The sequence below is a fragment of the Pseudoliparis swirei genome, chromosome 12, assembly GCF_029220125.1.
Source record: "Pseudoliparis swirei isolate HS2019 ecotype Mariana Trench chromosome 12, NWPU_hadal_v1, whole genome shotgun sequence".
Classification (NCBI taxonomy): Eukaryota; Metazoa; Chordata; class Actinopteri; order Perciformes; family Liparidae; genus Pseudoliparis; species Pseudoliparis swirei.
The window spans coordinates 15575296-15597128 of NC_079399.1; the positions used below are offsets into that span (position 1 = coordinate 15575296).

The 21833-nt window shown below is 42.3% G+C and overlaps 5 protein-coding genes across 8 annotated transcripts in view; 3 read left to right on the forward strand and 2 right to left on the reverse strand.

Moving 5' to 3' along the window:
• Positions 1-5997, reverse strand: part of LOC130202108 (disks large-associated protein 2-like) — a 103411-nt gene extending 97414 nt beyond the window's left edge. Inside the window, exon 1 of the mRNA XM_056427361.1 lies at positions 5883-5997. Within this exon, the coding sequence (XP_056283336.1) occupies positions 5883-5997 (115 nt within the window). The remainder of the gene's footprint in view (positions 1-5882) is intronic.
• On the forward strand, positions 5768-15325 carry LOC130202109 (cytospin-A-like). 4 transcript variants are annotated; one of them, XM_056427362.1, is made up of 13 exons: positions 5768-5834; positions 7980-8078; positions 8848-8954; positions 10546-11016; positions 12163-12236; positions 12416-13002; positions 13085-13172; positions 13308-13377; positions 13461-13497; positions 13659-13755; positions 13896-14012; positions 14440-14499; positions 14609-15325. In XM_056427362.1, exons 3-13 carry the CDS (start codon positions 8915-8917, stop codon positions 14696-14698), a joined length of 1731 nt encoding a protein of 576 aa, XP_056283337.1. In that variant the 5' UTR covers positions 5768-5834; positions 7980-8078; positions 8848-8914; the 3' UTR covers positions 14699-15325. The 4 variants fall into 4 exon arrangements, with proteins under 4 accessions (XP_056283337.1, XP_056283339.1, XP_056283338.1 ...); XM_056427364.1 differs by having other exon boundaries at positions 10627-11016; XM_056427363.1 differs by lacking the exon at positions 5768-5834 and adding an exon at positions 7539-7615.
• Positions 15326-15499: 174 nt separating this feature from the next.
• Positions 15500-18036, reverse strand: grcc10 (gene rich cluster, C10 gene). Its single transcript, XM_056427369.1, has 4 exons — positions 17947-18036; positions 17072-17125; positions 16317-16493; positions 15500-15947 (listed from the first exon to the last, which is right to left on the reverse strand). The coding sequence occupies exons 2-4, from the start codon at positions 17121-17123 to the stop codon at positions 15808-15810; spliced, it is 369 nt and encodes a 122-aa protein (XP_056283344.1). The 5' UTR covers positions 17124-17125; positions 17947-18036; the 3' UTR covers positions 15500-15807.
• Positions 18037-18122: 86 nt separating this feature from the next.
• LOC130202113 (SAYSvFN domain-containing protein 1-like) lies at positions 18123-19645 on the forward strand. Its single transcript, XM_056427368.1, has 2 exons — positions 18123-18367; positions 19164-19645. Exons 1-2 carry the CDS (start codon positions 18302-18304, stop codon positions 19482-19484), a joined length of 387 nt encoding a protein of 128 aa, XP_056283343.1. The 5' UTR covers positions 18123-18301; the 3' UTR covers positions 19485-19645.
• A 104-nt stretch (positions 19646-19749) lies between these two features.
• LOC130202111 (SAYSvFN domain-containing protein 1-like) lies at positions 19750-21641 on the forward strand. Its single transcript, XM_056427367.1, has 2 exons — positions 19750-20114; positions 20922-21641. The coding sequence occupies exons 1-2, from the start codon at positions 19893-19895 to the stop codon at positions 21243-21245; spliced, it is 546 nt and encodes a 181-aa protein (XP_056283342.1). The 5' UTR covers positions 19750-19892; the 3' UTR covers positions 21246-21641.
• Positions 21642-21833: the final 192 nt, after the last annotated feature.

A 21833-nucleotide genomic window follows, 5' to 3' on the forward strand; every position in this document is an offset into this window, starting at 1 on the left:
CCCCAGCAGACAATGGCAAAGTGCAGCACCTGGTCCACAACCACTGGTAGAATAACTCCAGCATCTTGCTGCAGTTGAAGGATCAAGCTTTCTCAGGAAAATCGACTCATCCCTTCTGTCACCGTGTGTTGCCTTCCAGTCAGTCGGCTTCAGGAGCGCCCAGTACTGTCCTACCTGCACGCATCCAGCACTCAGAGGTGTAGGAGCTTCGTCCTCCTGAAGTCCACCACCATCTCTCTGGTCTTGGCCACTCAGCGAGGTGGTTCTATGCCACTTTACAAAGTCACTCACCACTCCGTCTTCCTCCTCCGTCCATCCCTTCCCGCACTGCAGAATCTCGTGTCTCTGAATGGAGACTCCGGTTGTACTGGAAGTCACTGGTGTACAGGGTGAAGAGGAATGAGCAGAAAGTTCGTGGCTAACTCACTGACACGTTCAGACATGCAGCATTCTGACAAATTGGTCTGCCTGGAGGAGTCGCCAGGAATGGGACTCCACAGCACCGAGTTCTCACTCAGACGTGGTGGATGGTGTTAAAGCATGGAAAGAAAGAAGTGACTTCACGGCTTCCATCCGGTGGACTATCTGCTGAGGGTAGATGATGGCGGCACTCCCAATGAGCTGTAACATTCAGGGTCCACGTTTCACCGCGGCGGAGGTGGCAAGCCAGCCTCTCAGGTTACAATGGGAGGGAGGCAACGTGATCGACTGGAAAGGTGTTGATTTTGGAGGCCAGGCACGCTTCCACAGCACTGATTCCCCAGCTCAGGCGAGTGAAACTCGACCCAAGGGTGGCAGGCTTAGGACCGGTGATGCATCAGGACCTTCACCTGGTGGGAGAACTCCAGCTCTTCTCACCTGGCTCGTCACGAGAGAGGGAGGTGGAGGCCCATTGTTATTAGGGCTCGTGATGTAGTCAGCAGGGGGCAAGGGGGAGGTTTGGAGGTTACTGTCGACGTGCAGGGAGGTTGAAGAACCATTGAAAAAATTAGAGTTACCCTCACCAGGACTGGGTCCTCACTTGAAGCATATCTCTCATGCCAGACCACACCCTGTAGTTGTGGATTTGGCTCAGTTCCTCTAGAGTCCTTGCCATCCCAGAGCTTACCTTTAGTTGGATGAGTTTCTCACCAGTCATGTAGACTGAAGCCATTTTATTGCGCCTTCAGGCCCGGTGATCAGGCTTTTGTTGGGAGCAGGCAAGCCTGATGGATGGTGTTTTACAAACTTATTATTCCTGACAGTGTATAGTTAGTCCTCCTGCGGTACAACAATCCCATCGTGACTCAAGAGTCTTAGCGTCTTACCTCAGAGACACTTACAGCCTTGTACGCACCTCTTCGAGGAACTCTGGTGTTAGCGGACCATCACATTACCTTGCATGTGAAGGGCATGGCTTTGCGCATTAGAGCACAGGTAACCATATATTTTCCACTTGAGAAACTGTATGTTGAGGATGGAGTTTATCACCAGTGGCATGTAGTCCGTGATACCATGAATCTAGTGAAGATTCACTAGTGGAAATATGTAGCGCTTCTATTGCTGCAAGTTCGCTATAATACCACATGGATAAACTTATCAGGCAATATGTATGGTCCATGCTCATTGTTATGTTGTGAACCCCTCACAAGCTAACTGGCGTGCCCCTGCTTACATTAAAGCATCCAGCCCTCTTTATGTACCTCTGCCCCAACTCTGAAAACGCAAGCAGTTGTCCAAGTCACGGATGGGTGATAACGAAGGAAGACAAAACTTACAGATTCTTCAGGATCATACAAAGATGTCCTCATCCGTTATTCTGAAAGTTCCATTGCGAGTCAAGATGACATTTCTACTAGCGAAGACCCAATCTCACTATGTGTCACCTCGCGGAGTAAGTTTTCTCAGCAGTCCAGCCTCTACAGCTCGGAGAACCAGATACACTCTTGAACTTGCTGATGACCACTCAACGACATGGAATAGCCCACTGAACTACCAGCATCATGGGCTAATAAGTTTCACGTAACAAGAAAAAGCGGATGGATTGAAAACCATGGCAGTCAGGCGGCATTGATACAATAACGTCCCACCTAGTGGTGGGAAACTCACCTTAAGCGCTTTCAGGAATATTAAGATGTCCACATTTGTGCTATAATCCAGTTCTAGATTAAAACTAATCAAAGCAATACAAATTATAAATGCTCATCATGCTCATTTCTATAGTTTAAACTCATGCACAAAAAGTCTGCAACAGCGTCACTGCTCCTGCTTTATATCCCTTAAAGTCATCCAGTCCACACACTCATTATTACCATTCTGCCTCAACCTTGAGAAAATGATGAGCAAGGTATGATCAAGAGCAAGTTCTCCGGATTGCTGATAAAGAAAAAGGAAAAAACTTGGAACAATTCTTCAGGTTATGCACATCACACGCAGAGATGTTCCCTCATCCACGTTCACGTTCACTGGAAAGTTGCCAGCCGAGTCGAGAAAACAAAAGCTACTAGCGATGAACGCCATCTCCTCCATGGATGTCACCCTCCGGCCCGACGACTAAAGTCAAGAAAAAGTTTTCTCAGCCAGGTCCAGCCCCTAACAAAGTCTCGGGAAGAAACCAGAATACAACTCTGGATGGAAAAACTTGAGAATGACCCACCTCCAACTGACATGGGAATACCCCCCACTGAAAACCTACCCCCTGGCCAAGAAGCATCATGGGCTCAATGGAAAACACTCAACCGCCTTAGAACAAGAACGGGACGATCCAAAGATGCTCTGGTCAGATGGGGCTACAAGACTGGCCCAACCACCTGTGAATGTGGACAAGCAGACCATACAATGGAGCACTGCCTTGTCTGCCCTCTACTACCTAACCCTTGCAGCCCAAAAGACCTTGCAGTATTCAACAAAAACGCAAAGGACTGTGTAAAGAAATGGGAAACTGCCATAACTATCACGCTTCAGTGAAACGAAAAGAAGAAGATCCACGTTCACTTCATCTGGAAAACGTTGTGCTGACAAAGCCTGTAAAAGCACAGAAGGACCCTCCACACGATTAACTCTCAGATAATCTCTGATGTGTGGTGAAACTCCAATGTCAGCCTATTTGTGACGCTTAAAAAGACATTTTCAGAATGCGATTAACACCGATGTGATCATCGTTTGAGCGAATGCTGTCAAAGTTGAGACCCTACAATTTTTCTTTTCTTCATATAAGATTGGTGTCATGATTTAGGATGACAGTGCGGCACTAAAGACACGAGATGACGATTAGTGTCGGGGCAAAGTGTCCCAGAGATATTAATGAGCAGAACAAAAAGGCTAAACTTCAATAGCGTCACCTCAAATGTTTGTTCTTTGGAGAATGACATGCTCCTAGCAACAAACAAGTTATATTGTCTTGTCCCGAGTATCTTGAGAATACTTTTTATTTGTCAGTATTTATAACCAAGTTAATACAAAAATTACAAAATATAAGATTACGCTTTCATGATGTCGTCTTGGCCTTTGGCTTCAGACGCATCACAGTGAGTCATAGTGTTTGATGTTTGTGCTGATGTGAGCCAGCATTTGATCAACTCCGATGCCAAAAATATGCCAAGAGAAAGGCAGCGGACCCCTGCAGTACTTTTTCCTCGGATGGTTCTGAGCTCTGACCTCTGCTGAGCAAAGGAGTCGTGCAGAGTTTACCTAATTAACCACTATCTGCTTTATGCTCTATGCCCAAATGCTCCACACATCACAACAGTGAACACCTCCACCTCACTACGTACTTTGATTGGATGCTTTACGCTGTCTGTATATAAGTTTCAGTCTTTCCCATCATGTACCAGGTTAGATGGTAGAGAAACATCTCCTTTGTCAGATCACATGTAACTTACACAGGACACAAAAAGGAAAGCAGGAATCGATCTGAAATTGTGAAAGCACGGTGAGAACCACCAGGCTTATCCAAAGGATTGCACTGTAGTATAAAGCTGTACCAATCTAAATGTTTATATTATCAATGTATGGATTAACTATGTGTATGTGAGCGTTGTTGGTTCATAGTAACAAACCCAATCACTTGACTTTGCAGTTTTCCTCAAATCTATGAACATTTCAACATCTTGCACCTCGTTGTTTACAGCCTGCAACTTTACTGTCTGGGTTCCGGCTTGCTGCTTCTTATCAGCGTAGTTCACAGCCTTAATGGGTTGCGGTTTAAAGTGAAGAAAACTCTGATAGGCCCGCGACACACTTCCTGCTCAGCACCAAGCGGCAGACACAGTTAGCACCTAGCTGAACAACATAGTAGAATTTAGCAACTGAAGAGACGTGTCCTTTCTTTCAGTATCTGATGGAAAGAATTCAAAGTAGAGTAAATATTACATTCATCAGGTCAACCACAACTCTAAAGGAATGCTGACGTGTCTCCATGTCTGTTGGATGTGTAAAAAGGCAACTGGCTGGAAACATGTTTGCCTTATCAACTTTATAGCTTAATAATGTCCATTTTTTGTTGACAGCTTAATGTGCTGCGCACAAGCCGCCTCCCACAAGGACTAAATGCATGTTTAAGTGTCAATGTTAAACACATCTTATGTATAGTTTTGCCATTTTTCTTAGTGTTGACAAGTGAAATGACGAAAAGGGCCAAAACAAAAATGTTTCTGTCTGTTTCTTTATACTCTGACTTCTGGGAAGTATTGGAGTCTAAAGTCTGCATCTCACTTTAATAACTTGTAATAAACAATAGAACGTCAAGGACCATATTGAGATACAACCACCTGTTTGGATGGATTCACCTGCACTGATGTTGTGATGATATCTTTAAATGCTCTCTGCCTCTGAGGTTTATGAGTGAGCTGGTTTAATTCAGAAACATGTGTATCCAGCAGATTAAGCGCTTTTTTAACCTGAAATATGGAACAACGTCTACGATTACAGAGCCGGTGTTTATTATAATGAAGGAACATGTGGCCCTTTGAAGTCTCCAAAAATGGAGGTCTATAACACTTGTAAATTATATATCAGGCTTTGGCTACAAAGCCAAAAATGTAGCATGATGAATTTTGACATTTTTGTGGGATTATTTGACAATAAGGAAAATATATAATATCACCAGATTAACACTGTTACCAAACAACAACTATAACAATGGTCTCATTCTCATTGTGTAAACACATCGCTTGAAAAGAACAAAGACGTCATAACACTCATTCCTTCAGATCCCTGCCACAATAAATCCATTGTACGACATGTCGAAATGTAGCTTTTTATTAAAGCGAACAGCATCTCCTCAAAATGTTTGACTTGATCGCCCCTCCCACCTCTTACCTGAGTCCCTCTCAAAGAAAAGACAGCAGTGAGTCTGTAGTAGCCATGGTAACACCTGTGACAGATGAAAAGATGGATGACAGATATAGTACAATACAGCTGAGTCACTCCAGACACACACACACACACACACACACACACACACACATTGACTGAATGGAGGGGAGCAGCACAATGGGAATGTGTGGGCATTCACAGAGAGAAGAAACTTGAGGGAGAAGCTGTGGGTCCCCTCCATTCACAGTGGCTTCAATGGCGCCTCCACCTCCAAACACATGTAGGCCCGACTCTAATTCCTACAACACCCACACATCATGAATCATGCAGTGGTATATTGATTAATCAGTTCAGGAAACACTGACAAGTGCAAAGAGTCATTCAAGTGACTCATTCAACTTTTTTGACATTTACACTTGCAATGTGACAAAGTGCGACACGCTGGTTTCACCTGGCCAAACGCGCCCGAGACCTCCATCAGACCTCATGGAGGTGCGCTTCTTCAGGAAAACCGTCAACAACAACAGGCTTCGCTGCAGGTTCGGTTCATGCACAAACACGACGCACACAACAATCTCCCCTCTTACCTTTTTCAACGCTGACATCTTCCTCCTCGGAGAAGGTCACTTCTTCCTCGATAGTGAACGGGCGGTAAATGAGTGAGCGGCGGTCATGTCTTCTGGTATCCGTGAACATGTTCATCGTCTCGTTCGTTACAAACACCTGCGACAGAGCGGCCGTAGTTTCCCATGATGACGGCGGCTGGTCTGTGTGTTCTTATCCGACGCAAGTCCTGATGCAGCTGCAGACTTCATTCTCTGGAGATGAATTATGATGCACTGATGTTGTTGTGGTCACTGAAAGCGCAGCTCCGCACATGAAGGCAGCCCAATATCAGACGCCATTTTTACAAAGTCTGCTCATATTGTGTTGACAATATGATGATATAATGATTCGTATTATAGTTATATGAATAACTAGCGTTGTTATTATTGTTATTATGATGATAAATTATTAGAATAAACATATATAATGTTTTAACAACCTAACATACAAAACTGAACAGAAAAAAGTGTCCATTTATTCGATGCAAGCTGACATTAGACAGGCTAAGCATGACGTAAAATTAAGGATAAACTTTGGTTAAATTGTTGGTACAAACAGTATATGTATATCCACTTTGCGACAGCTCAAATGTAGTAAATATTTCATGATTGCATGTATATAAGTTTATTTCAGACATACACATGAGCTAAACTTGAAAATCAGACAGGAAATGTCTCAGTTGTTCATTATGAAACATTATAACTGTAATAATTTCCATTGTACTTTTCATTAAGTTAGAACGTTTCAGCAAAACAAGGAATAATAAGTAAACAAAGATCCTTTTTTTCAAAGTGCCTTAAGTTTGGATACCATGCTTATGGTAAGTACAGTGAGTGGGATGAGTGGGAGATTGAGTTCTGCTAAGAAACTGCAGTGTGGTGTACAAGAGCAAGAGGTTACTGAGAAATAATGTGGATAAAGTGCAGAAAACTGCCACAAGCAAGAAATTATCTGAATCTCTTAACCTTTGGTCTAACGGCTGAGACAAATACATTGTGCACAGTGTTTTACACAATCAATCTGCCATTCATATTACCTTGGCAACCAGACAACACATAACAAGTGTTCACTGCTCAGTCAAAAACATCTGCAAGTATGAGTTATATTGAAAGAAAAGTATTGATGTCTTAGATGTAAACGCAATCAAAAGTCTGAGAAACTGCAGCATTTGTTAAAACTGCAATAACAATAGTGTACATCTTTAGAAAATCACTTCTAAATAAAGTAACTTCAATTATCCTTCCAAAAACTGCAAGAAATGGTATTAGACCAACTGTTTGATATTAATGTGGGCAAAACAATTTAAATGGAAAATACAATTATGATTTTGTGACCTATTGTTTCTTGTTTGTTTTTTCTCTCTCAATGAAACAGGGATCCAGATGTTAATGCTTTATTAATTATTCATTTCAATACTAACTTCTGTCACTGGGGGGCGCCAGATACAATCGTCCTCCCCGTGCTCTGTCCATGGCACTTAAACGTTCAAACGTAATCCACATTGTAATATTTAAATCTTAAACGATATATATGTTCATATATGTTTGTACATTTCTGTATTTCTATGATACATGAATTTACTTGAGCTGTTTGGCTGTTTTCCTTTCACATCTTGTGTGAATTGTGCTGGTTTGGCTGTGACAGCCGCTATGAGTCATAACCTCAGGACCGGGTGAAGCTCGTTACCTGCGTGCCGACACACCTGCACTTAAAGGTAATTAGCCTCCAGCAGGTGCAACTGCCGCAGGGCGCTGTTTCCCCGCCGATTGCTTTCACAGCAGTACAACTTTTGATTAAATATAGGCTCGGCCATACTTTACATTGTTTAGTGTTTTGAATCATTAACTTCGTCTTAACACATCTTCAAACGTCGCTTTAAAAGATCCCATTGGCAGCATGTCGTCGGTCCAACGTGCAGCCGCTGCGCAACCAGTTTGTTTCTGCCTCCTTCTCTTTTTGTCGCATTGGATTTAAAGGCGAAGCGGACCTGGATATTATTGGGAATTGGACCCCCAAGTTATAGATGGTGGCTGCCTTCCTGTCGCTGTGTGGTGAACAACTAACGTGTCCTCCGGTAGATTTTGGGGAAACGGGACGCAGAAAAAAGCCGACAAGGAGGTCGAGACACCCTGGAAAAAACCCAGCCGGCGACCAAGTCCAGCTGGCAAACTGAGCAGGTAGGATGAATGAAACTGGAGCGTAACGGTGAGCGCAGTGTTCTTGGTTGGATGCAACGTGGGTCTCAGCAATAATAAGATCATTAAATAAAATCATCCACCAGATACGGATATATTTTGGGGGGCGTCACTCCAAACTTCATTCACCAACCGGGCCGTTTAACGTCGCGTGGCTCCTTAGCAGCGGGCGTATGTAGCACAGCACATTAAAAAGACATTTTACAAACCGATATAAAGTACTCCTTAATACGGCATACAATTGACTTAGAAACTCTTTGATTCGAGAAAATAACTCTTATTTTAGAGATATATCTTCATACCATACTCTGCGGAGGCCATGGCAGAGTGACTTTGTGCCTCACAGTAAATCACATGCATGCCTAATGTCCCCGGGGATGACAACATCATCAGACTGAGGTGTGACTATAGCCTTTATTCGATAAACCTAAAATCGTATGATTATCAAATGGAGTTTGATATGTATTTCAAGTAACGGGTGAACACTGCAGAGGAGCCTATAGGCCTACATGTGTTTATTATTTGAAAACATTGATTTGCTTTTGTGTCAAATGTATGTCAAAGCTGTGTAATTAGCAGTTCTTAATTCTTGGACATGGGAGATGGTCAAGAAGATTCTGCACTGGACATTTCCCGAGTGAAGTCTTCAGCGCTCTTTTATTGACATGTTGCTCTCACAAGATTTGCATTTATTCTAATCACGCCGTGAGTCATTCTCATGAAAGATTTACATGCATTCCCTCCCGTCCAGACAGCAGGGGAAAAACCGAGGACGCAGTGAAGGCCACTGAGGTAGCCGGTCCAGACACCGCTTGATCATGGGTAACCAGACTGGCAGAGACAGCCACGGGACTACAGGTACAGAGGAACACTAAGGGTGCTGATTTAGATCTTTGACTAAAAACAACTGAGTGAGTTACTTCTCACACACGCTTTCTTCTGTCTTCTGGTCATGCTGTAAAACAGACTATTTTTAGATTATTGTTGGTTCCTGGTTTTAAAAGAAAAGAATGCAATGAGAATACTAAAAAAGAAAACAATCTTTTGTGTTGTTTAAGAGTAGCAAGGGCTTTTAAACCGAGTAGGGTATCGGCTTAAATGTTGGTATTTATGAATCTTCTGCAATACAAAACAATAAACATGCAGAAAAACACTATTGTGTAAAACAGATTATTTCAGTTGGAACATCACATTTACCTGCCATTGGTACTTCATCACCGTAATTTGTAACAACAGATTTGAAGACTATTATATCCTCATGTTTGCTTACCCAAAGCACACTTGTGCAGCTCAATGATAGTAAAAAGCACGTTCTGAACTTAAGTTTGTCATTAAACTTGGAATAATAACAAAGCCACAATGTTTCGGTCAATTATTTTAAGACTAAATGTCCAAATGAAATCTGAGTGCTGCATGAAATGCAGAAGTATCTCTTGGCAGAGATAGTAAGATGTAATGTATAAAAATGATGCAGTGAAATACGAACTGTATCCCAAAGGATTCAGTGAAAGATGGATCCAGCGATGTCAGACCTTTTTTAAGCCTCATGTCAAAGCACCACAGACCAGCTTTCATTTGGATCTGCTAGTCTTTGCAATTGCCCTGTGCAGTCCTGCTCTGTTTACTACCTGAAGACATTCAGTCTGCCGCTCGCTCAATTTAATTATAATTGACAGCTGTTTAAAATGCCGCTCCTTATTTCCCTCTCTTGCCGGTCAGTATGCAGGAAGTAGACTCAGGCTAGAATGAGAATAGCTCCCCTGCTGTAGCTGAGCAGACTACATCATGCTACTGCCAAGAAAATGATGAGTGGGCAGAGTTCTGCAGCACGACACACGGGCAAGGAGGCGAAGCATGCAGATATCTGAGTCAAAGGAGGTGGACATCCCTGTAGCCTGCCCTAACCTTTTATAACCAGTGCACACCATTACAGCATGCTATCAGCCTCATAGAGACATTGAAAAGCTCTTAACGTTATGACAGGTGACAGTTTAATGAATCAAAAAGCCCAACTGATCCAAAAATAGACATCACTCCCCTTGAAAAATGTTGTTCAGTGTTTATGCAGAGCACTGGCAGCACTGATGATGGATGTAAGTAATCGCCTCGTGGTGGCATGAGAGCAGCGATTAGATTGTAGCGCAGGGTAAAGTCTCCTCTCTTCCATGATCTTGCCACATGGGGGAAGAGTGTGTGTGTGTGCCTGCCAAGACAGACAGCAGAGGCTTTTTGCTGCATCAGTCAGGACAGTAAATAAGGGAGCAGTGTTTAGGTCTTCATTGAGTCAAAGTAGAGGGGGGGGGGGGCTTTTGAATTCAGCACATTTTTTATTAGAGGAGTTCATTGCTCAGGATGTCATATTCTCATTTTTTTTTATCTCTCCGATACTCTTTTTCCTTTTCTTATTTATTTCTTTGCTCTCCATCAGATTCACATTTCCCCCTCTTAGATTCTCCTTTAGATTTCTACCACACGCCTCCTACCACGCCCTCAGAGGCAGAGCTGACTGCCATGGCCTTATCCTCTGCAGCTTCCTCCAGTAAGGCACAGACGCCATCACCAACCGGCTCCGCCAGCCCCTCCATCGCCTCTCCACTTGCAGACTGGACACAGAAACTGTCTGCTCCCTCCGAATGGGCTGTGATAAGCATAGACAGCGTCACCTCAGAGACGAATGTGAGCGACGCAGCAGTGAGGCATGGGGAGGCAGCGGGCAGCCCGGGCAGCCTGACGTTCCTGCCTCCATCCAGAGGATCGCCTTCCGAGCAGAGCTGGCAGGAGCGGGATAGTGGACTGGAACCGCAGGCTGCAGCAGAGCGAGTCGGAGAGGAGATGACCCTGGTTTTATTCAGTCTGATGGAGCACTACAGGAGCTCACTAGACCTGAGCCCCAACACTGATGTAACCACTGGAGCAGTAGGTAGGTCCTTTTTTTAAAAAGTTGTTTTAAAGCGAGCATTGATAATGTTGATAAACTAGAGGGAGTAAGGATTAAAAAAAATATCAAACTGATAAACCCAGCTTAGTGTTGCCTTTTCTTTACTAATAATATTTTGCAAGCAGCACTAGCGCCAAAAGTTGCTAAATATAGCAAGAAGGTTGCCAAGTCAGCAACACTGACAAGCCGTCCCTCCAGGTCTCTCTACAAAGCCACTTCTCCCAAATGATCAAACACAACAAACATGCCCATTGTTAGAACTCACAGCTGTTAGGCTGAGAGCTTGGGGCATACTCTGTTGACCAGCAATGAGTACACGGGTACAATAGGTGTAGGTACAGGCAGGTAGCCCTGGGAAGACCTTAGCTGTGCTTCTTTTGCTTGACTGTGACTTAGTAATGCAAAAGGATGCTTTTTCAGGTAGTTTTGCATTACTGAATTATTTCAGCATATGCATTATGGAAATGATGGAGGAGGAGAACATATAAAGAGGTTCTTCTGCAACGTAGAATGTGTTCACGAGAGAATCAAGAAAAAACTGGTCAAATTTGAAATTGCTAAAGTCGAGATATCAAAATTTGTAGTCACTAGTAAGGGTCAAGCTCACTGAATCTTACATTTCCCATAATGCAACTCAACAATAGCATCGTTTGATTTACGGTCTTTTCAACCCTAAGCCTCCTTTTTTTTTTTTTTAAAGGATTTTGTTAAACATGTTTTAGCCCAAACCAAACTAACACTGATGACATCCAATGACATCATCATCCTTACTTAATCAGACTTTAGAAAGCTCTTCCAAAACCACAGAAGAAAGCATGCCCCTGATTTCACAGGGTGAGTGTAATACTCGCCATGAAAATTAAACTTCTTTTGCAAACTCGATGGTCTCCCTTTTTTAAAGCAATACAAAAAAACTTTGAACTTTAACTTAATTTTACTAACCTTGGGTCATGGCTGTTTTCGTGGCAAAATGAATGGCCACATCCCATATAACGGGGCATTGTGTACATACTGGCTCACTCGGATGGCTAAATACATGTCATGTCCTGTGTGGCTATTGGATGAATGACCTCATCTGTTAGACCTTTACATTTATTTTAACTCAACCTTCTGTGCTTTTCTTTTCAGAGCTGCTCAGGCGCTTGATCACAGAGAGGGACGAGCTGGTTGAGGAGGTGGACACACTTGGGGAGACACTGAGGGTGAGTTGGAGTTGCAAGTCCCATGACAACCGTAGGCCTTCAAAATGGCCTACAAATCCCTAGTTTTATGCTGCTTTATTCGCTGGTGGACTCGCCATAACAAGAACAAGCAGCTTTCACATTTCAGATTAAATTGTTTATTTTCCATGCGTTTCTTATTCTTTTGTCCCACGTGACAGACGGAGAGGTCGGAGTGGCATCAATTCCAGTGTGACCTGCAGGTCGCGGTGTCCGTGGCCGACCGGCTGCGGGTCGAGTCGGAACAGGCTCTGGGTTTGTTCCAGGAGAGCCACAGAGCCGTGGAAGAGCGGCTGGCTCACGCGCTCAGCAGAGAGCAGGAGAAGGAGGGAGAGCTGGAGAGACTTAGGGCCGAGCACAGAGACGTCTGCTGCAAGCTTTCTGAACTCGCCCTGCAGCCGGAGCGAGCCGAGCTGGACGCTCTGAGTGGTGCAGCCGACTGTGATGAACGGGCAGAGCGACGACACTCTGAGGACGGGCATCGGGAGGACATGCAGGAAGTTGTGGAGGAAAAATCTGGGCAAGTTGAAACCGACACTGAAGTTACAAATGTCGAAAAGAAGGAGAATGAAACCAATCAAGAGCCGGATGATCAAGTTGTGGGTCATGATCCCGAGGCGCCATCGGGGAGCATGCAGCTGAGCGGGAAAGGGGTGGCGGAGGGATACCTTCGTAGTTTGGCTATGCTGGAGAAGAGAAAAGATGGGAGGGATCCAAGGAGGATTGTGATGTTATCTGAAAGATCTTGGTGAGTCCACATAAACTCTCACAACACATTGACCTCCGTTAACCGAAGACGGTGTTATGAAACATCCAACGCTTTCTGTTAGGAGTCTCTCTCGTCTTCCACTCCCAACCGACTCTTCCGGTGAAAATGAGACCTCAAAAAACATGAGCACAACTCTGCCGCTATGCAAGGTACCACACTCATTGGATTGAGATGAAATGTTCTTTAACCTAACATAATTATATGGATGGATATCTGGGGGGGAACACTTATAATGCTGTTGCATCACACTAGGCATATAAACAATCTGTTTCTAAACTTTCCAGAAGGAAGAGCTACCGAGAAGGATGGACCGTATTTTACAGCGGCAGGACAGCTGGTCCAGCTTTCACACAGGTGAGCTTTCAACCCACCAAACCGCCTCCATGCTCTTTAAGTCGGCGTACAGTTGTATGACTGACTGCCTTTTTGTCTTGCAGGAAAACCGGATGAGGATCAAAGCTCCGAATCCATCAAGTAACTATCAGGGCCTCTTTCTTTGTTGAGTCTGACATCTCAGCAGACACTGGAGTGACTCGCATCTCTTTATAAAGGAGACAAAAGGTTATAAATGTTGACTAAGTTATTATTAAAACTGTTGAAGGCTTCTTTTTTCTTCTTCTTCTTTGCCCTCCCAGACCTCAGGATGGTTTCAGTGCTCTGCTGAGGCGTCATGGCGGCTCCAGAAGAAACTCTCTGCTGCGCTGGTGCCAGAGTCGTACCCAAGGTTCTAAGGTTAGAAACGAGAATGGAACTATTTTTGAAATATTTTTACAATTTGTCACAATCTGTAAAATGAAGAGAAATTCAGGGTGGTCTAACAACAATACATCTATCAGTTATATCGTGTCTTCATCAAGTGTGTTTTCTGGCAGAATATTGAGATCACAAACTTCAGCAGCAGCTGGGATGACGGTTTGGCGTTCTGCGCCATTTATCACACGTATTTGCCAACTCTCATCCCATACGACAACCTCAACCCGGCAGACAAGGTACAACTGTTGCTGTTGATTCTCAAAACAAAAGAAATGCATGCAATGAGCAGATCACATGAGATATAATTGACAAAAACGTCTTGACTCGAGAACAAGTCTTAAAAGCCTCATGAAACGAACTGATAATTTCTCAACTCAGAAAACCAGGCATACAGGTTATTGATCAAGTCAAAATTCTTGGACTCCAGAAAAGTCATCCGAGGTGTATTAGTTTATTAACTCTGAATGTGAAAGAACAAAAAGTACTTTAACTAACTTTATCAAGAACAACAAAGTTCTAAGGATCAGAATATCATTAATAAAGTGAATACAGGTGGTTGCCTGTGCTGTTTGTTTTATTTTACAAGAATCCATGACCGAAAGGTACGTCTGTAAAAATAATGTGATAACCTCAAATCTGCTTCTGACTCGAATGTTATTACAGAAGGAAAATCTGGACCTTGCTTTTAAGACGGGAGAGAGAGTGGGAATCGTTGCCACACTGGTGAGACGTGTTCGTCAATACACAAGGCATTTGTAAAATTACAGATTGTACAATTTGAACCAGCTGTGACCAGTGGTTTTCTGATCTGTACATGCTTACTGTGTGACAGACATCGGGGGAGATGATGAAGGCAGACGGACCGGACTGGCAGCAAGTCCTCGGTTATGTCGAAAGCATTTTCCGTCACTTTGAGATGTGAAGTCCTTTTCTCTTGTGTTGGTCTTCATCCCGGTTCTTTTCCATCATCTTTGTGGCTCAAGGACATAAACGCTGTCCTCCACCAGAGGGAGGTCTACTCTTAATTTTAACAGGCAGGATTTGAAACGTGGCAATATTAAGCTTTATGAAGTGTTTCTATGTCTCAATACAGCGTCCTTCACATAGACCCTAAACCTTGGGAGTATTTCTATTTTTCTACATGCCATCCATTCAGATACAAATAGCTGCTGTGTGATGATGCACAAGAAGACACTTAAAAATGATAAATGCATGCTGAACAATCACTGTCACGTTGGGTGCTGGGTGCACTGATTTTACCTTTTGAAGATTGATGAGCACTTTATGATTAATTTGCGCTGTATTTTTATGTGGATTTTAGAATTCGACACTTAAGTTTTATTTAGCTTAATTTATAGTAATTTTATCATGAACATCTCCTGCTTCATGTCTGAATGCACCCAAACCTAAAAAAACAAAAACTAAGAAAGGGGGCAGACATGAACCCCGATTTTATTTGTTGGAATGGTGATGTTTTAACCTTAAACACTTTAGAATCCGTCAGGAAATGGAAATGTCTAAGCGCTTTAATATTTTCCAAAAACATGGTAATCATGTTGTTGCCAAATGCCTTATTGCAGTAATAAAGTTATGTACATGGAAGTTGTTTCCCCCACACATTTTCTCTATAAATACCAGATTCACAGAAAACATTTAATATATAACTGAAGAATGACATTTGACAGTATATAAAAAATGTATAATTAAAATTAATAAAAAAAGATAGCAGTGAAGGAAATGTTTAAGGTTCAATGAAAAGTGTCAATGGAACATGTAACAAATAATACTGAAACATTTTAAAGGCAATAATTTAACAATTATGCAAGGATGTTTTAAATTAAACCTTGATACAGTATGTTTCATCTTTGTTGGAACGTGTGTTTTTTTTATTTTTATTAAGTTTGAAATTATATGTTCCCATTATTTCTCAGGAAGAGTAGATGACAGATCTTGGAATTGCAGTATCTTTGTGTTGAAACAAAGAATTGGATGAATGCAACCTTGCAGTTGACCAATGAAGGTAAAGAGGTCCTATGAAGATGGGATGGCACCTCCTATAGGTGGTGTTGACAGTGGTGGCAGGAGGAGAGACTTGAGTTTAACCGACATTGCTGCAATTTCAGGGTCCTGAGTTTCATACATCTTCACCAATCTGGCAAATTTTAGGACACCTGAAAGTGGAGCAGAGCTGATCATGATGAAGCAGATTAATGAGTTACGTGTCATCTACCTTGTGGTACATAAAATATGAGTACAGAACTGACTTTGTAAATGACTATCAATAACAACTCAACAATATCAACTTTAGAATAAAGCCATATCAATATATAACAGCTCTCGGGAATTGCATGATACATTCTGCCCTGAGGAGTTCCTAGAAGTTCAATCCTGTTGAACAATACTACATTTTACAGAAGGATGCTTTGGCTTGGAATTTATGAATTATCTTTGTTAAAAGTTGACTCCGTTGCTCGGCCCAATGCGCAGAGTAAATCTGTATGGTTTGTATATCTGAAAGGAAAATGCTGCCTTATCCTTACCCTCTCCCTCATTGTTGAAGCCATAAGCTTTGATAACCTCTTGTTGAATCTGGGTGGCCACAGGGAGCACGAGCTGCAACATCTTGCCCATGTCGTTGCAGGCACTTTCTCGAGCCTCCTCCATCCTTGCAATATTTTCTGGTGCCGAGAAGGCCTGGATCACTTCGCTCAGTACCACTGTGGACGAAAAACAAAAGATTGGGGCGACTGTGGGTCAGTGGGTAGCAGGTCTGTCTTTCAATCAGGGGGTTTTAGGTTCAATCCCCGCCCTAGTCGATGTGTCCTTGAGCAAGACACTTAACCCTGAGTTGCTCCCTGTAGCTGCGTCTACGGTGAATGAATGTAACAGGATTGTAAGTCGCTTTGGATAAAAGCGTCAGCTAAATGACATGTAATGTAAAAAAGATCAGCAGTTGCTCTGCTTCTTCAGCATGTATATGTAACTGTGATGCAAGTAACTAAAGACAGGATCTTGGACATGCATGTATACTAAATGTGCTTTCCATAAAAATAAAAAAAGACAAGTGTGAACATCCCACCCATCCAAAGACAGTAAGAAAACAGACAAACACACATGCAAAAACTGATGAGCCAGAGTAAAGATTTCAGCTTCTGTTTGACTGGAGAGTAGACAGATCTCGGGTCGTCAGGCAGTTTGACATGATGGAAGTGTTGGCAATAATGATGTGAAGCACATAGAGATCAGGCGAGCTAGATATTATATATTATATAATATTATAATCCGTTGTTCTCACCTCTGGTCTGCTCAACAGTGAGGGTAGGCTGCTGTGCTGGAGCTGAGGCCATGTCTGGAGAGAAAAGACATAAGAGAAAGATGTACTTATGAATGAACAAGGGAAGAAAGAAGGTTTTACTGATTGAGACTACATTGAATTCTGAAGTAATCCCGACACAGTAATACCTCCTGTGTTGGTTAAAGAAAATGAAATAACCGCAGTCGTAGAATCGTAGTGAGTATTTCACCAATCGATCAACAGAAAAATTATTCTGGAACTATGTTGAATTGGATTAATAATTGTTTGAAGTAAAACCTGCTCTTCTACTGTGATTCCACTCTTATTTTCTGCTCTACATCATTTGAGATCAATCCTGAAGATCCCCTCATAAGCTCCAATAACTTTATAACATGTTGCACAATGATCTGATACTTTTAAACTATTAAAAACAATAATACTAATTACTGTTAGCAGCCCGACTTAGTTGTTTTGTAATCGAGATTGAAACAGATGTGACACAAATCATCCTGATAGACCTATAATCACATTTGAGCATGTACCAATAATTGCCTAGGTTAGCTAACTATCCAAAATCAGATCTATAAACACTGCTGTGACAGTGTCGTCTGAGGCAACGTTATGCGTTTGCTTCATGGTCACAAACCTGGACAACTGCTGGTAGATTAATGTCTTCACACAGTTTCAGTCTCACTAAAGTTCGTGGAGCTAACTGACGATGACTAGTCTTCCACAATGACAACATGAAGCACCGTGTGGTTGTGGTGAGCTGAACATTGGTTCTTCGACCGTTTCCTTTCTCCATATCGATACATTTGCATGTAATACAAGACAACGTTAGCTTAGCTAAGGTTACAGGAAGCTAAAACACATACCTGAACTGATCCGCTGATCAATAAATTGTAGAATTCTGGGATCTCAGCACAAATGAAAAAAACTAGCTTGTGAAAAGTAGCTGGGAAATGAAGCACTTTACGTCAATTGGCAGCTCTTTGCGACACCACATCCTTCTTTCAGGTAGACGCGGAAGTAAAATTGTAAACAAGTGCCTCGCTCAACTAGGAATATGATGATGTCTCACCTAAATGTTGTTGAAGTAAAAGCGAACGACAGTGGACGTGATTGTATTTGATATTGAACTGGATTGAAGCAACGGAGAAATAAACACGTTTTGAGTGAGTGGCGCGCGCTCGCGTCTCTTTTGCCACGTACACTTTAACGTCAGTGTCGATGGACAGTCAACAGACTCGAGACACAGAGCACGTCAGAGCTTCGAGTCAGACCTCTCCAATAAAGGTGAGACATCACTTGTTTATGATGTGACAGATTAAATCAGCTCGCAACCTAATTCACGTTTTTATTATATGTTTTCTGCATTGTATGTAGGCCTATCGCGTATTGCTAGTTTACTGAAGCTGGGTTTTACTAATAAGAAACCTGTATTGTGTCGATCTATACATAGTAAAACATATACTTGCAATGTTAACACTGACACAAAAACGCTAAATTTAAGATTTAAACTAATTTACCAATCATGTCATCATTAATCTGTCCATTACTCTCTTTTTTTACGTGATACATACTTTGATTCTCGAAAATAGGGAAAATTGGTCTTAGAATTGCTCAAACCCAAATTGCCTGTTTTGTCTTACCAACCCTAATAAACCCAAACGTAAAAGCAGATGAACCTCCCATTTGAGAGGCTGTGAGTGTGAAATTAATTCAGGCATTAACTGTTTAAGCCTTAGGCTACATGTAACATACAAATTCACAATAACCTCTTTAAACGAAGTACTCTGTAAAACAACATATAATTATGGTCAAATATATAATCATTACTCCTGGCAGGACCGCCCATCTTGTCATGTCTTACCTGTCTGTAATGGGTGTGGTGAACACGTTTGAAGTGTCTCAAACTACAGTTACAGTACACCAGCAAGTAACTCGTCATCCCCTGTTAACTGAAAGTACCTGAAGTCTCTTATCATGTGGGCATCCAGCAGAGTCATGGTGTGTGCCCAGACCTACTGTAAGACCTGTGATGTTGAAATGCATTGAACATATTGACCCTCCTGTTGCTTCTTGTCTACAGGGCCATAGTGACTGGCTGCTGGACAGCGCTCTGGGAAGATGGCTGACTTCAAGACAATTTGTCTTCTCCAACCTTACTTTGCTCAAAGTGCTGCTGTGGCTGGTGCTGCTCGGTCTGTTTGTTGAAATAGAGTTTGGCCTGCCATTCTTCGTCATTTCCCTCTTCTACTGGCTCTATCAGGGATTCCGTAGCCCGGCTGCCCGTGAGCCTGGAGAACTGAGTGCTTATTCTGTCTTCAATCCAGACTGTCAGCCTCTGCTGGGCAGTGTCACTGCAGAGCAGCTGGAGAGAGAGATGGGTTACATTTCCATTTTAATGTAATACAAGACACTTTAGCTTAGCTAAGGTTACAGGAAGCTAAGACTGAACTGATCTGCTTATCAATAAATTGTAGAGCTCTGGGATCACAGCACAAATGAAGAAAAAAATTGCTTGTTTCAGCTCTGTGAAAAGTAGTTTGAAAATAAAAACCTTTTACGACAGTTGGCAGGTCTTTGCGACGTCACGTCCTTCTTTCAGGTAGACGCGGAAGTGAAATTGTAAACAAGTGCCTCGCTGAGCTCGTAGCATGATGACGTCTCACTAACGTGTTCTTGAAGTCGAAGTACAAGTGAAGGACAGTGGACGTGATTGCTTTTGATATTGAGCTGGATTGAAGCAACGGAGAAATAAACACGTTTTGAGTGAGTGGCGCTCTCTTTTGCCACGTACACTTTAACATCAGTGTCGATGGAGCAGAAGCTGGCAGCGTTCAGAGCCAGACGACAGGCTGACACGACGGGGAAAAGGGACGACAGTGCTGGTCCGCAGTGCAAAGCACCGACAATGGCGGACAAAGCTGCTGAGACTGATACAACAACAACAATAACAACAACTACTACTACTACTGACAGTCAACAGACTCAAGACACAGCACACGTCAGAGCTCCGAGTCGGACCTCCCCAATAAAGGTGAGACATTGTTTATGATGCGACATATTAAATCAGGTCGCTACCTCATTCGCTTTCTGATTCAATGTTTTCTGAATTATTATATATCACGTATTGCTACTTTACTGCAGCTGGGTTTTACTAATGATAAACCTGTATTGTATGTGTCGATCTATACATGGTGAAACATCCCTGCAATGTCAAACACTGACACGGAAACATGAAATTTAAGGTTACAACTTATTTACCAATCATTTCATCATGTATTAATGTTTCCATTACTTTTTTTTTACGGGATGCATCATTTTATTCTCGAAAATGTCCGAAAATAGGAAAAATAGCCCTATTATTCTGCAAACCCAAATTGCCTTTTTTGTCTTACCAACTCTCCAAAACCCAAACGTAAAAGCACATAGAAAAGCAGATGAACATTAAAAAAAGCTATGAATGTAAAATCTATTAAGGCATTAACTGTTTAAGCCTTACTTGTAACATAAGATTTCACAATGACCTCTTCAAACACTGATTTATAAGTACTCCGTAAAACAAAACAACATGTTAGTATGGTAACATATCATATAATCAATACTCCGTCTTCTCATGTCTTACCTGTCTGTAATGGGTGCGGTAAACTCGTTTGAAGGGTATCAAACCACAGTACACCAGCAAGTAACTAGTCATCCCCTGTTAACTGAAAATGCCTGAAGTCTCTTAACATGTGGACATCCAGCAGAGTCCTGTTGTGTGCCCAGACCTACTGTAAGCAGTATATCTGTGATGTTGAAATGCATTGAACATATTGACCCTCCTGTTGCTTCTTGTCTACAGGACCATAGTGACTGGCTGCTGGACAGCGCTCTGGGAAGATGGCTGACTTCAAGACAATTTGTCTTCTCCAACCTTACTTTGCTCAAAGTGCTGCTGTGGCTGGTGCTGCTCGGTCTGTTTGTTGAAATAGAGTTTGGCCTGCCATTCTTCGTCATTTCCCTCTTCTACTGGCTCTATGAGGGACTCCGGAGCCCGGCTGCCCGTGAGCCTGGAGAACTGAGTGCTTATTCTGTCTTCAATCCAGACTGTCAGCCTCTGCTGGGCAGTGTCACTGCAGAGCAGCTGGAGAGAGAGATGGGTTATAGACCTCTGGCTAACAGATGAATTGCACATTTATATTAAATAATCAAATTTGTTGTCATTATAAAAGGGATACTTTTATTCAGAAAAACACAGGTGCTTTCAATTATTTATTTCTGTATAAGTATATAAGTGGAGATTTATGCAGTCATATTCCTGTTTCTGTTCCTAAAACTAGTTTAATAGTAAGTAGCCCCCTTTCACACCGGATCGTGAAAGGGGGCTACGCCACATCAAATAACTAAAACTTGTTTGGTAATGGGAGTGAGTGAACTGGGGAGAAACAGTGACGCATTGTGAGTCATGTGGGCTAAAAGGGTAAAGGGCAAGCAGCATTGACATTTATATGAGAACAATGTTCCTTACTTCAAATAAATGGCTTTTCAAGTTTAATAAATAATTCTGATGTATCAAGCAGCATATTGTCTCTAGGCTTTATCATAAACTACAAACACACCGATCGCACATACTGTTTTTGAAGTGTTAATATATTAAACACAATCTGGGATTAAGGAAAAAGGTAGACTCAAACTCGGCAGACTATTTGGTGCACGATGCAAAACGTAAACAAAACCATGGATGTTCAATTCTTCTTTTGCTTATTTACTTTTT

What these genes read in the sequence shown, in the direction of transcription:
- LOC130202109 (XM_056427362.1), top strand. Translation starts at nt 8,915, where the DNA reads ATGGGTAACCAGACTGGCAGAGACAGCCACGGGACTACAG. An exon ending in TGTAACCACTGGAGCAGTAG is followed by an intron (nt 11,017 to 12,162) that starts GTAGGTCCTTTT and finishes TTTTCTTTTCAG; the next exon opens with AGCTGCTCAGGCGCTTGATC. An exon ending in CACTTGGGGAGACACTGAGG is followed by an intron (nt 12,237 to 12,415) that starts GTGAGTTGGAGT and finishes CCCACGTGACAG; the next exon opens with ACGGAGAGGTCGGAGTGGCA.
- LOC130202111 (XM_056427367.1), top strand. Translation starts at nt 19,893, where the DNA reads ATGGAGCAGAAGCTGGCAGCGTTCAGAGCCAGACGACAGGCTGACACG. An exon ending in GTCGGACCTCCCCAATAAAG is followed by an intron (nt 20,115 to 20,921) that starts GTGAGACATTGT and finishes TCTTGTCTACAG; the next exon opens with GACCATAGTGACTGGCTGCT.
- LOC130202113 (XM_056427368.1), top strand. Translation starts at nt 18,302, where the DNA reads ATGGACAGTCAACAGACTCGAGACACAGAGCACGTCAGAGCTTCGAGT. An exon ending in GTCAGACCTCTCCAATAAAG is followed by an intron (nt 18,368 to 19,163) that starts GTGAGACATCAC and finishes TCTTGTCTACAG; the next exon opens with GGCCATAGTGACTGGCTGCT.
- grcc10 (XM_056427369.1), bottom strand. Translation starts at nt 17,123, where the DNA reads ATGGCCTCAGCTCCAGCACAGCAGCCTACCCTCACTGTTGAGCAGACC. An exon ending in CACTGTTGAGCAGACCAGAG is followed by an intron (nt 16,494 to 17,071) that starts GTGAGAACAACG and finishes TTTCGTCCACAG; the next exon opens with TGGTACTGAGCGAAGTGATC. An exon ending in CTTCAACAATGAGGGAGAGG is followed by an intron (nt 15,948 to 16,316) that starts GTAAGGATAAGG and finishes CTCCACTTTCAG; the next exon opens with GTGTCCTAAAATTTGCCAGA.